The 21,934-nt window shown below is 36.9% G+C and overlaps 1 protein-coding gene across 1 annotated transcript in view; it reads left to right on the top strand.

Moving 5' to 3' along the window:
• LOC150083210 (inactive tyrosine-protein kinase RYK-like) overlaps positions 1–21,934 on the top strand; it is a 479,651-nt gene that overhangs the window by 135,281 nt on the left and 322,436 nt on the right. Inside the window, exon 5 of the mRNA XM_090378435.1 lies at positions 8,543–8,569. Within this exon, the coding sequence (XP_090234561.1) occupies positions 8,543–8,569 (27 nt within the window). The remainder of the gene's footprint in view (positions 1–8,542; positions 8,570–21,934) is intronic.

Genomic DNA, 21,934 nt, shown 5'->3' with positions numbered 1-21,934 from the left:
TTTGTCTAACAAATCATCAGATCGTTCATGATTAATTATTATTATTCGTGTGGGGACTAATGTTTAATATTATTAGTCCCCACACGAATAATAATATTCTATTTTCTGCCTTTAAAATCTGACAGTCCGCTGGTGACATCATTAATAGTTGCTCCCGGCAGACATATCCTGGTTCTAGTCCACCTATCCTTATAACAAAAAATATTTCCCATTTCCCTGAGAATGTAGTCTCCCAATCTAAGGTCCTTTTGAACCAGAGTATTTTGCACTTGGTATTCTGTTCTGCGACCCAAATCGTAGTGAAATTCTTGGTAGGTTACTAAAGTCTCCAGTCTCTGATGAGCTCCCAATTACATTATTCTTGAGGGCAAGCACCTATTTTTTTAGTGACTCAAATTGCTCTAGCGATGCACCAAATTTTAACTTAAAATCGGTACACTCCTTACAACGGTGACAAAGAAAAGAATCAGCTGGTGAGCTATGATTTTCCACTAGATCGACCTTGGAATTCATGCCACAGGTTCTGCGATAAAGTCGTGAATCGCCTGGATATCGCTATCGACTATTTCCATGAGTCATGGTAACTTCTGACAATGTGTTCAAGGCGGTTCTTGTAACAACCGTTGTAAAATTTACTAAATATCAATAAAAGAAACTTTCAAAAATTATATTTATAATATTATAAAAATTGAAATAATACAGGGGAAAAAAAAAAACTTTATCAAAAACATTGCAATATACTGAATAAGTGCTGAAATTCTCCTCTATACAACTAATCCCCTTTTATCTATAGTTCCTCGTAATTGCTATGAAGAGCTCCACAAGGCACGGCTGTTCGCCATGAATGTCCAGATAATGACAAGCAGAAACACTGCTCAATTTATGATTACCAAGGTCCTTCTTTTCTCTTCTCAGTCAGCCCAACTGATCCTGGTAATCATGCCTGTGTAGTTTCTCACTTTTTTTTTGCCAAGTATACCAAATGGGAATAAAAAGTTAATTTTGAGTTAAAAAAAAAAAAAAAAAAATCCCTAGGTATTTTAGTTCTGATACCATTTTTATGGTTTATCCATTAATTTTAATTTTTGGAGGGGGGGGTCTCCTTAGGTTTCCTTTCAAAAATATGGATTTAGTTTTTTCAGGTTTATATTCTGAGTAATTACATTTGTGCCCGCTCTTGTTTCCTTTTACAAGGAGAAACAAATAATCCGCAAAGGCTAGGCTTTCCCCCAGACCAAGGACCAAGACTAGAAATTCATCTAGAACAATTGTACCAGAAAAAAGGGCCAAGAATTGAAACCTGTGGGTAACCTTTGTTCACAGGGCATGTCAATTCCATGAACCTTGTGCGAGCTGAGACATTTGTCTTTATGGTAGCTGTTTATTACCTTATAGAGGTTTCATGGGACATTTGTCTGGGGGAGTCTTCTAAGGACAGTATGCCCTGAGAGTGAAAAAAAGCAAAAGCAGTCTATAGAAATTTGCTACATGTACTTTTCCTCTATATTTTTTACTGTTGTCAATAGGTGGTACATGGCATCTTCCATAGAGTTGCACTGCTTAAAACTGTACTGATTATTTGAGTGAAAATCTGCTTCTATACAATGCACAGGTATCCTATTGTAAATTATTAGTCTTTTGTTTATTTTGTTGATACAATCTTTATTGATACACGAGACTACCAGAAGATGGTGGGATATAATCCATCATTGTGACACTGATTTCATGTTAAGCACTATACTTCCTCTGCTTCTTTGAGTACTGCAAGAATTGAATTCACTCATGCTCTTAGCCATGAAAAAAAATTTTGGTCTTGCTTCAAACACTTAAAAAAAAAAAAAAAAAAAAAAGAAACCTTGCCTCAGTACTTGCAGCTCTTCTATTTGAGTGCAGGCAGGGCTGAGAAAAGTTCTACCTGGTAAACCTTACATCTTTCTAGACTGGAATTGATTGATAAGGATGCATATTCCCCTCCTATTAGCCCTAAGTAATATAAGTAAATAATCTTTATTGATACACGAGACTACCAGAAGATGGTGGGATATAATCCATCATTGTGACACTGATTTCGTGTTGAGCCCTAATTCCTAGCTTTCTTCTTCTTATTATTAGTGCCATATGATGCAAGAAAGCAAGCTTATATATAAAAAATCCCACATCACCTGTCCATCCCCTTCAATAATTTTAGTTCTTTCCTGAATTTATTCAAACCATGTACTGGCTGAAGTCAAAACTCGCACGTCGATCCTGCAACCATTCTTCAATTTGAATTTAAACCCTCCCCCCATATCTGTAGTCTGAGGAAGAATGCTGTCGGCAATGAGCTTGCTCAACCCATTGAAAGCCTTAAGCACCTCAATCTTTATTGTTATTGGCATGCAGGTGCCTAGTCTCCAGATGTGGAATTTGTAGAACTGAAGCCTTTCTTTGTAAGACCACCCTTTCATTCCCTACAATGATCTCATTGGCCTTCTCTGTACCAGCAGATCTGTGTCCTTCGTAAAATGAGGTCCTCAGACCTGCATGCAGTACTCAGGATATGGCCTAACCATTGCCTTGTACAATGGGATAATCCCTGCTAGTGAATTCCTGTACATCATTGACAAACACCATGTGTTGGCATGGCAGCCCGTCTATTGCTCAGAGAACTTCTTATCTGACTGCACAATTACCCCAGTTCTTTTTTCACTTTCCACTATCCTAAGTGTAGTACCACATGATATGTTCGTCTGGGATTTCTGCTACACATATGCATTTGTGAATGTTAAACTTCAACTGCCATTTCTCAGCGGCCCTGGGTGCCAGGCCGCTGAGAAAGTTTACTGCGACTTATAGTGTGCTCTTGATAAGTGAATAAAGAATAAGTTCCCATCTTTTTCCCAACAGTTTTATTTAAAAACAGTTCTTACTTGAAACCTACAAGGCAGGACGCAGAAAGGAAATTCGTCATTTATCTGCAGATTCTTAATGCATGAAGAATCACTACTGATAATCAAATCAAGAGTATTACTCCCTCTACTTGCCTCCCGAACATGCTGATGTAGAAAACAATCATCCAATAAATCCACAGCAGAATGCTTCCCATTTTGAATTTGCTGTTGGTAACATCTTCAGTTGGTCCCACTGTATAGAATTTAAATACTGTCTCAGACTATCGTAGTCGCCTTTACGAAAGCAATAACCCTTCCCTTTACCCCTGATGGTAGTTACCTCTTTGAATAAATCCCACTTCAGCACACTCTGATCACTGCCACCTAGTGGTTCCTTTATATGCAGATTCTTAATGCATGAAGAATCACTACTGATAATCAAATCAAGAGTATTACTCTCTCTAGTTGCCTCCCTTTCTTTACCTTGGCCAGAAATTGGCATAATAATCAACCACTGTAAAAAAAAAAAAAAAAAAAAAACAAACAAACACAGAGCACTCTGAAATAACCCTCCTTTGTTGGATCCCAGAACTCTGCAGAATAACATTCAATGACAGAGTAGATAATGCAGCTAAGCCTGCACCACAACTAACAAGCAAACCAGTGCTAGTCCCTTACATTGACTTTAGACCAATTATTAGAAGAGCAAATTAAGGTAATAACCCCAGTCATGAAGAAACCAAATCAACAACGTGCGTGAAATAAACCCTAATCCACAAATAGGTGGCAATGATCGCAGTGTATTGATGTGGGATTTACCTTAGAGATGTAACTACCATCAAAGGTAAAAGGAAGGGGTTTTGCTTTCATAAAGGTAACTGCAGTGGTCTTATACTGTTTTTAAATTCTATATAACTAATTATGTTAGCATTATCAGATTCTAAATGGGGAGCATCCAAGAAAATAATCATAAAAGCTACTAGGCTTTTCATACCAACTTAAGAAATACTGTTCAAGGCTTAGACCTAAATGATTGTCAAATGAACTAATGAAGCTCATGGTAGAAAAAAAAAAGTGCACAGGATGAATATAAATTAGCATTAGTAGAGACACATGATGCAAGGAAGCAAGCTTATACAGCATCAACCAAAAAAAAAAAAAAAAAAAAACCTTTCCATTTCACTGATCCATTCATTCCAAATGTTTGTCTAGTTCTGCCTTGAATTTATTTAAGCTATCAACTTCCACAACAACAGATGGAAGTTTGTTCCAGCAATCCGCTGGCTAAAGGCAAACTTCCGCATATCTATTCTACAGCTGTCTTTCCTCAGTTTGAATCTATGTCCCCTCAGGATTGTAATCCGAGCAAGAGGAAGAATCCCATCAGCATTAAGCCTGCTCAATCCATTCAACGCCTTTTACACCTCAATCAGATCGCTTCCCAGTTGCCTAGTTTCCAGAAGCTGCAATTCGCAGAACTTAAGCCTTTCTTCATAACAGCACCCCTTTGTTCCCTTCACCAGTCTTGTTGTCCTTCTCTGTACTCATTCTAGAAACTCTACATCCTTCTTAAAATGAGGCTTCCAGATCTGTATGCAGTACTCAAGGTGTGGCCTGATCATTGCCTTATACAAGGGGATAATCACCTCCTTATCCCTGCTCTCAAAATTCTTGTATATCATTAACAAGACTCCATGACCTACTCTGGTGCCTGTCTGCACTGCCCAGAAAACTTCAAATCTGACTGCACAATTACCGCAAGGTCTCTTTCATTCTTCACTACCCTGAGTGTAACACCACATAGTTGGTACATTTCTGTGAGGTTACTGCTACCCATATGCAGTACTTTGCATTTGCCAATGTTAAACTTCAGTTCCCACTTCTCAGCCAATCTACCCAACTGTTGCAGCAGCATACTATCATTACTGTTATTAAGAACCCTGCCAACATTTGTATCACTGCAAACTTTGACATTAAGCCTGATATACCTTCAAATAAATTATCAGGTAATACAGAAGTGTACGGTAGATAGGAATAGTCTGCAGTCAAGTCATGAAGGATGTTAGGAAAGCTAAGGCAGATTTTGAGAAGCCTTTGGCAACGGATGCAAACAAAAATAGCAAAGACTTCTTTTCTTATGTAAACTCTAGAAGGAAGTGGATGAATCATATTGGTTCACTTGATATTAGTGGTTCAACTGTTGATAAACCTGCTCAGTTGTTGACAAGCTGAATAGGTACTTTGCATCTACATTCACACTTGAGGAATTATTTAAGCGGATGGATGTCAGAAGTTTATCAAACTCTACCAGGGAGCTGAAGGGTTTTGTAATAAGTGAGAGGCAAGTGCAAGAGAAATTACAGAAGCTAAACATAAGAATGGCACCCGAGTAGGATGGAATCTATCCGATTATAGTAAGGGAGGCAGCAAAAGAGGTAAGCAAACCCTTAGCCATAATTATGAGAGAATCTTTGGATTCAGGGGATATCCCCACAGACTGAAGGTGTGCAAATGCATCCCTAATTCACAAAGGGGGGGACCAAAGAGTGACACGAGTAATTGCAGACCTGTTAATTTAACTTCTGTTCCAGGGAAAATAATGGAGTCACTGGTTAAAGAAGTAGTGCTGGATCATCTAGACAGGAGTGCAGTTATACTTCAGGTGCAGAATGGGTTTGTCAAGAGGTGATACTCTGTGACCAGTTTGATTGGATACTATGACATATTGAGAAAGGAACCAGAATCAAAATATAATTTTGATATTGTATACTTGGTTTTCTGGAAAGCTTTTTTATGCTGCTGCACATAATAGCCTTTTGTACAAATTGAAGCAATGTGGAATTAAGTTCAAATTATGATAACGATGCAGGTATATATCAGCTTTAATGTCTAAGTTTGCAGATGATATGAACGTTGGCAGAGTAGTTAATGGTAGCATTCAAGATATGTTACTGTAACAAGATCTAGAAAAATTGGGCAGCTGGGCTGAGAAATGGCGAATGGAAAAGGACTGCATATGGGCAGTGTAATCCCAGATTAACATGCCAACTGTGTGGTATTACACTCAGGATAGTGGAATACAAAAGTACTTTGAGGGGGGGGATACATTCTTGACTACTGCATACATTTCTGGAGGCCTTATTTTAGGAAGGATGTACAGCCTGCTGGAGCAGATACAGAGAAGGGCAACAAGATTGGTAAGGGAATAAAGAGATGCTCTTATCAAGAAAGACTTCAGTTCTGCAAATTACTACATCTGAATATGAAGCACCTGTCAGGTGATGTGATTTAGGTGTTTTAAGGCTTTGAATAGATTGATCAAGTTCATTGCTGATGGGATTCTTTCTCAGACTATGCGCATGAGGGGGCATAAATTCAAATTAAGGAAGAATGGTTGCAGAATACATGTGCGGAAGTTTGTAATTAGCCAAACCGTACATGTTTGCAGAAGTTTGGTTGATTGCTGGACCAAACTTCCATCTAATATTGTGGATGTGGATAATTTGAATAAATTCAAAGAAGAGCTAGAGAAACCATTGGTGGGGTTGGATAGGTGAAATGGAATTTTTTTTTTTAATGATGTGTAAGTTTGCTTTCTTGCATCATTTGCCGATACTAATATCGGATTCCAATGGTAGAAAAAATTGCAGAAAAGAAGTAATGCTTTCTAGTATGCGAATTGCCCCCCCCCCCCATCCCACACTCACAATTTAGCACTATCATTTAATAGCTAATAAAAATCCTACTCTTTGTATGCAATGTCATGTTCAGCTTTCACACACTGCCCTGGTATGCCCTAGGTTCTGAAATTCCAGATTACTTTGCTTCAGAAGTTTGTAATAATCAGAATGTACTTGCCCTTCATCAGATACTAGGTAACTCTGCAAATCTTGAGGAACAAGTCATCTTATAAACCAATCTAACAAAACATGAGTTACATTAAAAAAAAACCTAGAAAAGATACATTTTGGTCTTTGATGCCATAAAACTCTTAAACAAAAATGAAGGGATTTTTATCCACAATCTCAACGTATTTCAGCATGTATAGTGTCCTCTCATGTGAGACTAGGTATCAAATTTAAAGTCCTATCCACGATCTTAACATGTTCTAAGTTATAAGGTAACCTTTCACAAGAACTGATTCAAATATTTTGTGAATATTTAAACAACCAGTGTCAAAATTAATTTTTTATGTCCAGCTCTAAACTGACTCTTCCAAAATAGCTTACTAGGTAATTTAGATGATTTTTGCCTCTACAAAATTCTGCTATGATTCCTTCACAATACCATTTCTATTTAATTACTATATTGCATTCTCAATCATTGTCTGCACGATTTTCCCTACCACTGACATAAGACTGGCTGGTGTGTAGTGTCCTGCTATGTTCTTTATTACTGCGTTTTTATATTGATGATATTTTGGCACTTCTCCAATCCAAAGGAATCTCTTTTAGGCCAGTGATGCCCTTTCGATCTTAATAGTTCAGCGCATTCTTTTACTGCCTCCCTCAAAATTATGGGGGTAAAAAAAAAGTAAACTGTAGCAGCCATTATCAACCCATTGCAGGATGGAAGCCTCCTCAACAATTCATGCTGAGGAAAATAGACCATAATCTGCCATGCTTGTCCACTGCAGGTTGGCAGATCGACTGTATTTGGCAGGCAGGGGCTTGAACCCCAGTCTACTCAAAGAGCGTGTGCTATTGCACTCTTGATTCTGACCACTTGCAGAAAAGAAGTTAGGCTTGAAATTCTGTGAATTTCAAGCCTAACTTCTTTAGGCTTGAAATTCTGTGATATTCCTGTTCATTCAATAAGAAACTTCAGCTGGGTTATCTATGACTTTCAGAATTATTTTTTATGAATGAATGAATAAGTTTCTGAAGCTAATAAGCAGTTTATACATTTGTGAAAGTGCTTAAAAATCAGTACTTTATTATTTACTATCTCCATTTTCGCCCTTCTCATTGCTACACATCTTAATTAAATGATAATGCCTATCTCATTTTATACAGGTTTATAGCTTGTGTTTCAGAAATAATGCCCATTTCTAATAGTAAAACGTGCCAATGACATGTCGAAATTGCCATGTCTGTTGATTGTTAAGGTAACAGAAGTGAAGAATGGCATACAAGGTCTCTTAAAAATTTCTGTTGTCATTTTGAATTGAGCATTGACAGTATATAAAGTAAGTCAAGGTAGCAAAGTTTGGGTTGTACTGTTTCCCACTGTGTGTGCGATGGGAGTGTTTGGGGGTTGGGGCTGAGACTAGCCCAATGTTCAGGTAACCTATGATTATAAGACAGACATGGCTAATTTGGTGTGAAAGAATTAGCTGCGCTTCAGTAGTTCACATGACAATGATTTTTCAAAAGTTTGTGGCCTGATTTACCATGGCACTAAACTGAACTACCCACCATGAATTTCCATTTTAGAGTGATGCATTATATATCTTTGCTAATGCCTCCCTCCCTCTTGCAATTCTATGCATCTAACTGGAAAATATATCACTTTCAGATCACTTTGTTGATTGATTACCAATGTACTGATCTGATCATTTTTCCTTTTTCTTTTGGTTTTTTTTTCTTTGTACAGAAAACCTCTTTCCATTTTGCTTATTTTGGAATGTCTGTTAACTGAATATTAATAGATATTTTTCAATTTTCTTTCAGCTGATTATAATCATACCCTGGTTATTGGTGAGTTATAATATTTTTCATAAAATACTAATTTCATAAGAAAAGATGTTCAAGTTCTTCATAGTAAATGTATTTAACAAATAATTTTGTTAATTTCATCATCACCATTAGAAGTTTTTAAAAATTTCTTTGAACATGTGTAACTGATTCTCAAGAGTAATTATAGAACTGTTAAGTTGAATTGTAAGCAAATGTTGCAAGGAAGCAAGTTTATAACAGCATCTTATGGGGGGGGACCCATCCCACCTCATATTTTCCATCTGCTCTAATAATTTATATAATTCTTCCTTAAATTTATTCGCACTACCCACTTTTATGGCACTAGATGGAAGTTTGTTCCAGCAGTGAAATCCTCTTGAATGAAAGCAAATTTCTGCACATTATCTTGTAACCATTCCTCCTCAGTTTAAATTTATGTTCCCTTATTTGTATTGTTTATGCAACAGTGAGTGTAGCATCAGCATTTAGTTTACTCACTCCATTTAAAATCATAAACACCTCAAATCAAGGCACTGTAATTTGTAGAACTAGTCTTTCTTGTAAGAGTACCCCTTTGTTCTCACTAATTTCATTACTCTTCTCTTCACCTGTTCAACAGATCCATATCTTTCTTAAAATGAGGCTTCCACACCTGTTTTTAGTACTCAAGATGTGATCTAATCATTGCTTTATACAATGGAATAATTACCGCCTTTATCCCTGCTCACAGAATTCATGTTATATCACTGACAAAATTCCATGGGCTATGCTAGCAGTCCATCTTCATTGCTCAGAGAACAATTGTGCAGTGACTCACTGCACAATTATTTCTGTCTTTTTTTTTTTATTCTCTACTAGTTTGAGTGTGGAATCACATGGTTGGTATGTTATTCTGGTATTACTGTAACCTATATGCATTTGTTAATTTTAAACTTCAGTTGCCTCTTATCCCGTCCCATCTGCCTAATTTTCTAGGTTTTTTTTTTTTAGTAGCATTTCCTGATTACTGTCATTAACCCTCCTGCGAACATTTATATCACATCCAAACTGAGACATTAAACCTGATATGCCTTCACCAGAATCATTAATAAATATTGAAAACAACAATGGTCCCAGCACTGAACCCTGGGGGTTCCCACTGACAACTGTCCAAAAAGAATAATGCCCATTGATTTCTCTCTCTCTCTCTCTCTCTCTCTCTCTCTCTCTCTCTCTCTCTCTGTCGCAGCAGCTTTCTTCTAATGTTCATCCTCATCAGCCATTTCCAATCCACTGTAGGATGAAGGCCTCTGTGTCCTGCCCAAGACCATTTTAATTTTTTAGTTTTGATAAGAATGTCCTTTACTTGAGTTTGCTGCCTAATCCATGTGTTTCTCTTCTTATCTAACAGTCTGATCCCCAATGTAATTCGTTCCATTCTTCACTGTGTAGTTCTCAGCTTCTCTTCCATTCTTTTGGTGAGTGCCCAAGTTTCACTTCCATAAGTCATGGTGGGGAGTATACATTGGTTCATTATTTTACGTTTCAGACAAACTGGTATATTGCTCTTCAATATGTGACTATATTTCCTGAATGCTATGCATCCAAAATTTATTCTTCTTTTGACTTCCAACCATTTATCATTATTACAGCTAATAACTTGTCCCAGATAAGTATATGACTCCACCTTTTCAATTACTGCTCCTTCAATCATTATTTCCCTTTCTGTGGCATACTTGTTCATCATTACCTTTGTTTTAGCCATATTCATCTTTAGCCCAAAATCCTTACTAACTATGCATAACTGATTAAGATTTTCCTCTAATTCTTTGGGATCGTGGCTTATGACCACAATGTCATCTGCAAATCGTAAATGGTTTAGGTACTCTCCATTCACATTGACTCCTTTCTGCGACCAGTCTAATCTTCTGAAAGCATCCTCAAGGGCAGCAGTAAACAGCTTCGGAGATATTGTGTCTCCTTATCCTTTCTCGATTTTAAATTTCCTACTATCTTTGTCTAGTCTAATAAAGGAAGTAGCATTATCATATATTTTCTTCAAAATCATAATATATGGGGTATCTTTGCCTTGTCTTTCCAGTGCCCGAAACATTGCCTTATGTTGTATGAAGTCAAATGCCTTTTCATAATCCACAAATGCTAGGCATAATGGTGTTTTTATATTCATTTGCTTTCTCCATTAGCTGTGATATTACGTGAAGGTGATCCATAGTTGAGAATCCTGTCCTAAAGCCAGCTTGCTCTTTCGGTTGATTCTCATCAAGTATTCTTTCTAATCTGTTAGTAATGACCCTTGTGAACAACTTGTAGATGTGGGATAGCAAGCTAATTGGTCTATAATTTCCAATTTCTGATTTATCTCCTTTCTTATGCAGCAAAACTATGATTGCATTATTCCACTGCTTAGGTGTCACACCTTTTCTAATGCACTTTGTGAAGAGCCTTGCCAGTTTTTGTGTTATGTCTCTTCCTCCCAATTTTAACAACTCTACAGTAACTTCATCTTCCCCCGGGTTTTCTGATTCTTAATTTTCTTCAATGCATGTTCTACCTCATCAGGAAGAATATTGGGTATGTCGTATGTGTTGCTACCTTGCAATCCATCTTCCCCACTGCTGGCATCATTCCCCTGCTCCTTGTATAATTCTCTATAGTAGTCTTCTGCTATTTGAATTATGCCTTCTCTGCTGTTTATAAGTACACCATCGCTATTGTACCGACTTAAGGCGATGTTTCCGGTTATGGATTCCTACGTGATTCACATTCCTTTAGATGTTACCTACATCCCCTAAACGTTTGTAGAAATATTTTTGAGACACACTATATAAATGTAAAGAATAGAAGGACAAATTAGATTCTCCCCTCATGTAATGGATGTAGGATAGTATTATATACCCCAGCTGATTTTGCAAATGAATTCATCAATATTTACATAAGAAATGCATTATTTACAGAAGAAAAACCTTTTACCTCAATGAGCAATTATGGAAGTCAAGTTGAAAAATATCTAATTAATGATATTGATATTTCACATGATTATTTAATGAAAAAACTTTGAAGACTATAAGGGAATAAAGCTCCTCGGCTTGATGGCATATACCTGATAATTTTAACGCAGGTAGCATGTGAGTGCATTGAACAATTAAGACTAATTATGAGAGTATCACTGGAATCAGCAGATATTACATTGGATTGGAAAAGTGCCAATGTATCACCAATACATAAGGGAGGTTCTCAGAGTGAAGTGGGAAATTACCGACTAGTCAGTCTATCTTCACTAGTAGGGAAAATCATGGAAGCAATGATCAAGCTTGGAATTATGAAGGATATATAGCATGGTTTTGTACAGAGAAAATCATGTTTAACAAATCTATTTTGACAGGGTGACTCATGAGCTGGATTTAGGGAATAATTTTTACATTGTTTATTTAGATTTCAGAAAAGCAGACAATCCAACCCCTGGGTGGTAGCATTAGCAAAGGCACATGATGCAAGAAAGCAAGCTTATATAGCATCAGCCAAAAAAAAAAAAAAACCACCCTTATTTCACCCATCCACTTGCTCCAAATGTTTCTCAAGTTCTGCCTTCAATCTATTTCAGCTATCAACTTCTGCAATGACAGATGGAAGTTTGTTCCAGCAGTCAACCACCCACAGGCTAAAGGCAAACTTCCGCACATCTATCCTACAACTGTCTTTCCTTAATTTGAATTTATGCCTTCTCGGGCGATTATTCTGAGCAAGAGGAAGAATCCCATCAACATTGAGCAAGCTCAAACCGTTCAAGGCTTTGTACACCTCAATCAGATCACCTCACTGGTGCCTAGTCTCCAGACACTGTAATTTGCAAAACTTAAGCCTTTCTTCGTAAGAGCAACCCTTTGTTCCATTCACTAACCTTGTTGCCCTTTTCTGTACTCGTTCCAACAGCTCTACATTTTTCTTAAAATGAGGCCTCCAGACCTGTATACAGTACTCAAGGTGTATCCTGACCATTGTCTTCTACAAGAGGATAATCACCTTCTTATCCCTGCTAGAAAAATTCCTGTATATCATTGACAGAACACCATGAGCTACTCCTGCTGACCATCTACACAGCTCAGAAACCTTCATATCTGCCTGCACAATAACCCCCAGGTCCTTTTCATTCTCTACCACTGTCAGTGTAGTACCACAGAGTCGATACATTATTCTGGGTTACTGCTTTCCATATGTAGTGCTTTACATTTGTCAATGTTAAACTTCATTTGCCACCTCTCAGCCCATCTGCTCAACTTTTCTAGATCCTGTTGCAGCAGTGTACTCTCATTAGTGTCATTAACAACCCTGTCAGCCTTCTTATTGTCTGTAAACTTGGACATTAAGCCTGATATATCATCATCAATATCATTTATAAATACAGAAAACAACAATGTACCCAACACTGAACCCTGAGAGACTCCATTAATAACATTAGTCCACAAAGAGCAGTGTCCATTGATTACCACTCTGTCTTCTCCCACTCAACCATCCCTTTATCCATAGCAGCAGTTTTCCTCCAATGCCACACTGCTCCAATTTGTGCAGCAGTCTTCCATATGCAACAGTGTCAAAGGCCTTTCTAAGATCCAAATATATGATATCAAAGTTATTCTTTGCTTCCAGTTCCTTTGTGACTACATCATAGTATCCAATCAAATTGGTCAGACAGCACTTCCCCCTTAACAAACCCATGTGTGTCCGAGCTATAACTGAAGTCTTGTCTAGAAGATCCTGCAGTGCTTCTTTAACCAGTGCCTCCATTAAATTCCCTGGAACAGAAGTTAAACTAACAGATCTGTAATTACCTGTGTCTTCCTTTGATCCTCCTTTGAGGATTGGGGTCACATTTGCACATCTCCAGTCCATGGATACCTCCCCTGAGTCCAAGGAAGCTCTCATACTTATGGCTAAGGGTTTGCTTACTTCCTTTGCTGCCCCCTTTAATATAACTGGATAGATTCCATGCACCCCAGGTGCCTTTCTTATATTTATTTTCAGCAATTTCTCCTCCACTTTACTCTCAATTATTACAAGATTATCTAGCTTACTGCCGGAATTTAATAGATTTCTGGCATTCCCCTTCCTGAATAACTCCTCATCTGTGAATGTAGATGTAAAATATTCATTTAGTTTGTTAGCTAACTGAGCAGGATCATCAACAGTTGAACCATCGATATCAAGTGGACCAAACTGATTCATCCCTTTCCTTCCAGAGTTTACATAAGTAAAGAACTCTTTGCTGTTTTTCTTTGCATCCTTTGCCAAGGATTTCTTGTAATCTGCCTTTGCCTGCCTAACCTCCATTGTGACTTGGCTAGACCAGCTTATATCTATCATAGGCTTCTGTGTCATCTGTTATTTTTTATGTATCCCATTCATTTTTATTCTCTGTCACATGTCTAATTAGTTCATCTGACATTCATTTAGGCCTAAATCTTGAACAATATTCTTTAGATGGTATGAAAGCCTAGTAGCTTCCAACATTAATTCTTTGAATGCTTCCCATTTTGAATTTGCTGTTGGTAACATCATCAGTTAGTCCCACCGTATAGAATTTAAATACTGTCTCAGACCACTCTAGTCACCTTTACGAAAGCAAAAACCGTTCTCTTTACCCTTGATGGTAGTTACCTCTCTGAGTAAATCCCACTTCAGCACACTGTGATCACTGCCACCTAGTGGTTCCTTTATCAGCAGATTCTGAATGCATGAAGGATCACTACTGATAATCAGATCAAGAGTATTACTCCCTCTAGTTGCCTCCCAAACATGCTGCTGTAGAAAACAATTATCCAATAAATCCACAAAAGCCTTGCTAGTGTGCGAGTGACCAACCCAGTCAATCTCTGGGAAATTAAAATCCCCCATTATAAGATACTCTGATTTACTGGCCCACTCTATTTCTCTGCACAATTGCTCATTATACTCATCAGATTCATTAAGCCTATAACACACACCTATTCTCATTTTTCCTTTCACAGTGCTTATGTCACACCAAACAGATTCAGCATTGCATTGTCCACCAACATCAATTGGATGCATACTTAGATTTTGTGTTCCTTAACTAACAGCATAACCCCTTCTCCCTTCCTGTCCTGTCTTTCCTTTCTGTACACATTGTACTCCCCAAATTCCAATTCTGCACTGCTTATGTCTGTGTGACACCATGTCTCTGATATCCCAACAATACCTGTCTTTGATCATTTGACTAGCATTTCAAGCTCATCGAATTTATTAACTATATTCCTAGCATTGGTGTACATGCAAGTGTACGTACACCTGTTTGTACTCTTAGTTACCCTAAAATAACCCATGTATTTACTTGTTCCACTATGACTCCCAGCAGTTCTGGAAATCTCCATTGCCTTGCTTTCCAGGCTGCTGCTCATTTGCATTTCAATAGAAGCAGTGCAGGAATCATTTTCATCTCTGCCAGTGGCTACTGTTAATCTATTAGTTCTTGTATGGCCGACCGGGCTAGCCGGGTGGGTAAAGTGCCTGCCTGGCAACCTAAAGGTCGTGGGTTCAAACCCCGCCTCGGGCTTGGATCAAAGTACTGAAAAAACCTTGGGAGGTGCATTATCGCCACAGAAGCTGATGTGCCAACAACTGCCAAAAAAAAAAAAAAAAAAGTTCTTGTATCCTCTCAAGCTAGCAGTTTTCTGACCCACTTTACTCTGCCTCAGTAGCATCAGCAAATATTCTTGCATCCTTTCTATTTAAGTGTATCCCAACCCTGTAGAAGCAGTCTTTCCTGTTAACAAGCACAGGATAGGCTGAGAAAAATTCTACCCCTTGAGCCTTGCACAATCTTTCCAGGGCCGAATTGATCGACAAGGCTCTCATCATATACTCCCTCCTATTGCGTCTGGGCAGAATTGCAGATACTTTCAAATTGAACCCCAACCCCCGGCTTTTTTCAGCATTGATTTGTACTTGTTAAGTGATTCCGCCGGTCTCCCACTCTTAATATCATTAGTGCCAACATGTACAACAATATCACCCTTTGTGCCTTTAAAATGTTGCCCTTGGCAGACATATCCTGGTCCTGTTTATAAGCTGGAACAGGCTGGAATCACAGGTAAAATCCTTAAATAGATAGCAGGATGGCTTCAGAGAAGGAAGCAGAGGGCTGTGATAAATGGTTATTCCTCAGATTGGTTTAATATAAGAAGTGGGGTTCCCCAAGAATCAGTATTGGGACCACTGTTTTTGATTTACTTAAATGACATCAATGAAGGTATAGAGGGAGTGATCTCTAAATTTGCAGATAATCTAAAGATTGGTAGAGTAGTTAATGAAAAATTGTCAAGCAGAGCTACTTCAGGGGGCAATCAGAAAAGTGGTAGCTATGCTTTAATTCAGCAAAATGTAAGGTATTGCCTTTGGAAACAGTAACCCCAAAATAACTTATACTCTTGGCAGAGTTGAACCAAAGCTGGTAGTGGAAGAAAGGGACTTGGGTGTTATGATGCAATAAGACATGAAGTTCTCCGAGCATTGTAGACAGGTTGCAAGTAACGCCATTGGTATCTTATCTATGATTCATCGAACAATTGCTAGTAGAGATAAGGACATCATAATCCCATTATACAAGGCTATTGTTAGATCACACTTAGAATATTATGTTCAAGTATGGTGACCACACCTAAAAAAGACATTGAGGTTCTTGAAAGGGTCCAACGAAGGGTATCTTGCTTGGTGAGATCAGCAAAAGGGTGTCTTTATGAGAAAAGACTTCAAATATGTGGGTTGCACATTTTGGAAACTAGCCACCTTAGAGGAGACTTCATTGAGGTGCTTAAGGCTCTGAGAGGCAAAAGTAAAATGAATGAGGAAGAGATTTTACAGTTATAAATGATTCTAGAACTATGGGCCATAAATTCCAGTTATGTGGGATAGAGAGAAGTTTAGTGGATTGTAGGAAGTTTTATTTTATCTAGCGAGTTATAAATTACTAGAATAAGTTACACAAATGGGTGGTTGAGGCTGACAGTTTGTGAAAATTCAAAGGTCTGCTGAATAGTTACCTATGGGAGGAGGGAAACACATAGGTTATCTATTTCCTTTCCTTCTATTTTTTATTTTATTATTATTATTACTATTATACTTTTTTTTTTTTTTGCCAGGTGCAGCATAAGATTTTTGGCTTTTATGCACAATTTGGACAATACTAATACTTTTTTTTTTATCAACTCATAAAAAGTTTTGTTATTACATTTTACCTTTTATGACTATGTTTTTTCCAGTCCGTTCTGCAATGTACTAATGAGACTCAACTGTATTAGAAACATCTTTCTTATTAATTTAAGAGATCGAAGGAAATGACAGTGTGCAATGTCCCAAATGACCAAATTCCAGAAAACCTGAAGTTCCATACCAGTATAAAAAATAAATTGCAGATATGGAAAGTTTAGCCTATAACAGTCAGTAATAAATAGAAACATATAAATATGACTCTGATAATTTAATGTTAAAAACAAAATCCTGGGGTACCCACAATGCTCACCATGCCCAGCTAATGGAAAAAGCAGTATATGTGGCCAGATATAAAGTTAAAACCTGCATTGGAATAGACATGGTCCCAGATTTAGCTGTACAATTACAGTAAGGCAGAAAGACATATACAGTAAACCCCCGCTATTCGCGGGGTACGTTCCTGAGAAATGTCGCGAATACCGAAAACGCGAATACTGAGTTATGGCTCCCATAGTAATAAAGGGGTTCCGTTCCAAAGTATGAAATATATAAGAAAAACTAGTCTAAAATTTTGCCTATGTATGTATTATATGTACCTTCATAATATGACTATGTACATAGACAGTACATAGTGAAATGTAAGCATATGGCATCGAAATGAAAATAAGAAACAATTTAATATTAAATGTAATATTTATTAGAAATTTCAAACAAATCTCTCAAACCAGCACCTTTGCTAGCAAAAAAAACTTATCCCGCCTGTGCTATCACCAGTTTCCTAAAGTGTTGATAAAGGAGTTTTGCCTTTTCACGAATGATGTGTGAACTTAACGGAATTTTATTTTGAGTTCGGTCTTCTATCCACAGATTTAAAGCCTTTTCCATTTTTTCTAATTTAACATCACGAGTTACAGAGCAAATTTTTGAAGCAATTAGCGCGTTTTCACGGACACTATGGCGGATTTTTTCTTCCGATTTTTTGATTGATCCGTTGACTCATTGATTTTAATGTTTTGCCACTGAGACACTTTCACCATTAGAAATTTTATCTAATAACTCAATTTTATTCGCTAATGTCATCACCTTCTTTGATATTATCACATTTCTCTTGTTTTTTGTAGCCATATTTTTGTAGGGGTTAGAAAGAACTTGTCCACAATAAAGTCACTTTGTTCCGTTAACACACTCGAAAAAGTCTGTTTTACACTGCAAAACGGTAGATTTATCATTTTTTAAGATATCACTTTATAAATTGATAAATTTATTCAATTTATAAGCATATAAATTAAAAGCAAACAACGAAACCTTACATGACAAGCGCATAACACATACCGAACAAGGATTAGCGAGAAACATCCACGCTCGCGATTTTGTCACCCCTCTTCCCCCACCCACTGAGCGCTGTTTTGACCGGGAAAGATAATTTTAGCCACGCCCATGTTTTTTTATGGCAGAAAATATTCACGGCGCATTAAAATTTACATTTTTTTAGGTTTCATTTTATATTAAATCGGCGATCGTGAATACGCGAAACCGCGAATACAGATACTGCGAATAGCGGGGGTTTACTGTACACATAAAAGGAATAGTAGTTTTTTTTTTTTTTTTTTTTTTGTCCTCTCCTTTTCCCGTTATTATATGGGGTCAGTGTTTTTATTGTTTTGGCATGCAATTTTTACGACTGGATGCCCTTCCTGACACCAACCCTCACCCTTTATTCGGGCTGAGGATATGTGGTGGTCATTCCCTGACCTTCCGCATCCTCCATATTTGGTGGTCACAGGCTCGAACCCTGGTCTAATCAAGAAGCGTGTGCTATGCACTACTGTACCTGGCTACGGAGGTGCCATAAAAGGAATAGTAGTAGTAGGCAGTTAAGATGCCATAAAACTCCAATATTATTTCAAATGTGATGCAAATGAACCATGCAAGTTAAAGTGTAATATAGAATAAGTGGGTCTGGAGAGAATGTAAACTGTATTAATTCCAAAACAGGTGGTATATTCTAAGTGAAAGGCTGTGTAAAAAAAAAAAATATATATATATATATATATATATATATAGCAACAAACACACACACAGTTGAATTGATGAATAATTCGATTCTCAAAGCTAAGTAGCTAAAGGCTAGGTACAAATGGAATTCCATAAATAAGTAAACAATTTTAGTATTTATAGTAAATTAATATTTGTATAATAATTAGAGCAGTTTACCTCATATAGTACGTAGAACACTTCCCTATGATACACTCCAGAAATTAAAATGAAAAATCAAAAACTTACATTAGAGTAAAAAATAAATAATTAAAAAACAATTTAACACAATTAAAAATTAAAACGAATCTAATGAAAATATTCAAAACAATTTTCCTTCCTGAAGCTGTCAATGCATTTTGACCACATTTCGTGATCACAGGAATGAAAATTACCGAATAGGGTTGAACAAGAAACTTAAATAGTGATTATTTGTCTTCGCGCATGCGTGTAAAGGTCCATGCATCGGAGATCAAATATGGCCGCCGAACTTTAACAGAATTCTCATGTAATTTAATTTCTATGGTTTCTACAATTAATAGTCACGTATAATTACGTTGAACATTAAGTATTTTGGCCTCGTTAAATAAAAAATGTTTTTCGTTAATGGCATGAAAGGCTAATTCTGACGTTGCTGAATGAGAAGCACGAACTGAAGCTTCACGTTGATTTACACGAATATTCAGAGAAATCGCGTCAAACCTTGGTAAGACGAGTTGCAATCACCGCAAGAAATGCATACCAGATCATTAATTTGTGTTGCGAATGCAGAATGAACAGAATGATTGTTCAGTATAGTGTGTAATTTCTGTATTGGCCTAGCCACAATTTTAAATTCAGTATCTTTAAAGAATCTATTAAGCTGTTTGTGCCACTGTTCAACATATGGGACAGAAATAAAGTATTTTTTGATATTATTATTGTTGGTTGGTGTAGTATTTTGTGTCCTATCCTTAGCCTATACCCTAATTTGGTTTATTGTGGCAAGGGAATAACCCCTGTTTAAGAACCTGCTAGTTAATATTTGTATTTCTGAGCCCAGAGCAGATTCCGTTGTTGAATATTTATAGGTATTTAGAAATTGATTAAAGATAATCGATCTTTTCTAGGTGAATGGGTGATAGCTATTATAATGTAGAAGCATACCGGTGTTTGTAGGTTTTCGATAGATTCTAAATTGGATTTTATTCGAGTCCCAAGTAAGCATGAAATTTAGAAAGTTTAATGACTTTGTATCCGTATCCTCCCTTTCCAGTGTAAATTTGCTATCAGTAATAACTAGAACATCATCTAAATATCTCCCATAGTATGTGATACGGGTCGAAAAGGTGTCAAATGTATGTGCTCAATCGTTGAGAGATAGATCTCTGACATTAAGCCGCTCAGGCTCAAACCCATTGGCAATCCAAAAATTTGTTTGTACACCTTGTCTCGAAAGGTGATATAGTTGGCCTCAACTAACAGTTTGATCAAGTGAAAAATTTCCTTAATAGGTAGCTTCGTATAGTTAATAGGTATCTAGTTTTTATTTAACATATCCCAAATAATATATAAAATGTATATTCACCGTTTACATTCGTATATAAAGAGGTAACATCTAGTGAGAATAAATTGTCATTGTCACCAAGTCTACAGTCTTTAAGATTATTAAATAATGTATCGTAATTCTTAATCCCAAATTGTATTACCTGTCTAAAGGGTTTTATAATGCTATATGCATGTGTGGCTAAGGATGAAAATGCCGAGTTCCTGTAGGAAACAATAGGTTGAATAGGAAATCCTCTTGTCTAATTTTACCTGATCGAAAAGTGCAGGAATATTGTGTGTTCTGGCCTTCAGTTCCTTTAACTGAGCCATAGTAATGTAGTCGTTTTTTCGATACGTGGTTAACGTTTTATTGTATTGATTGACCAAATTGGTAAGCAGTGCCAGGTCTACTTCAAGATAAGCGGAGGTATCTGAAACAACTGCATCTAACTTATTAATAAAATCAGGTTTATCTAGTATTACCACTGTATCTGCTTTATCTGCCCTCTGAATAATAATGTCCTTATTTCCCCGAAGTTATCGTAAAGCTGAACTGTCATGTGTATTCAATTTAGGAAGTCGTGTTTCTTTTATGTTATTCACTACTTGGTTAACTTGTTGAATAAATAAATCTTTTTGTGGAACATTATGAAGTCCAAATTCAATATCAATTATGCATTGTTTTTTTAGGTAGTTTTCGAGGTGGTAAATTATAATTTAATTCTTTGGATAAAAGTGAAATCTGGTCCTGCGATAGCATACACAAGGAAAGATTTGTAACCTGTTGATATGTCAGTTCGTTGAATACTGGGTGAGGGGGTGTTCGTGACCTAGCTGACGTATTCTGTTGTAGTACGTTGTGTGTCTGTGGGTTAGCTTTCCCAGGTTAGGAAGCTAACCTGGGAAAGGTATTTTTGTTTATTCGAATATCAAGATTTTAAGGCAAGCTTAACAATATTAAGCGATGTGGCCAGTGTTAGTTGTTTTGTGCCTGAAATTTTTTGATTTAAATTAACCCTGGCAAACTTCGGAACGATGTTGTTTTGACTGCAATATTTTAGAAAAGAAATATGATAACTTTAGGCCGAGTATCTTAGTGTTGATTTAATGTAATTTTGCACAAAGCCATTCAAAAAATCCTCTATAATTGTGTGTATCGATAGGTTACACCTGGAGAGACAGAAGTGAATGAAATAGTCAATAAGAGTTAAAAGTTAATTAGATAGTATGAATCAGAGCTGTAATAGTCAATACGTTCTATATTAATATTTGTAAAATAATAAGAGGAGTTTATGTCAATATCGTACATAGAACACATATTGTTAAGCTTGCTTTAAAATCTCGATATTCAAATAAACAAAAATACCTTTCCCAGGATAGGAAGCTTCGCGATAAATTAAAAAATTATCTACAACCGAACGATTGGTCTGTATTGAAGACCTCCACAGATTTGCAACGGGAAGCACAGGCCTCAGAAATGAAAAAACAGACACGTTTATAAATTGCAAACATTATCAGATAGGTCAAGACACGTTCATGGGAATTCTAACACATTGTTATGGGCTTGTGACCAAGTACATGCGAGTTAGGTGACAATCCCCCCCC

Source organism: Mastigoproctus giganteus, chromosome 7, assembly GCF_048544385.1.
Source record: "Mastigoproctus giganteus isolate SK-2022 chromosome 7, ASM4854438v1, whole genome shotgun sequence".
NCBI classification, from domain to species: Eukaryota; Metazoa; Arthropoda; class Arachnida; order Uropygi; family Thelyphonidae; genus Mastigoproctus; species Mastigoproctus giganteus.
The sequence above is the reverse complement of the archived record's forward strand: the minus strand, read 5'-3'. Positions and strand labels throughout refer to the sequence as shown.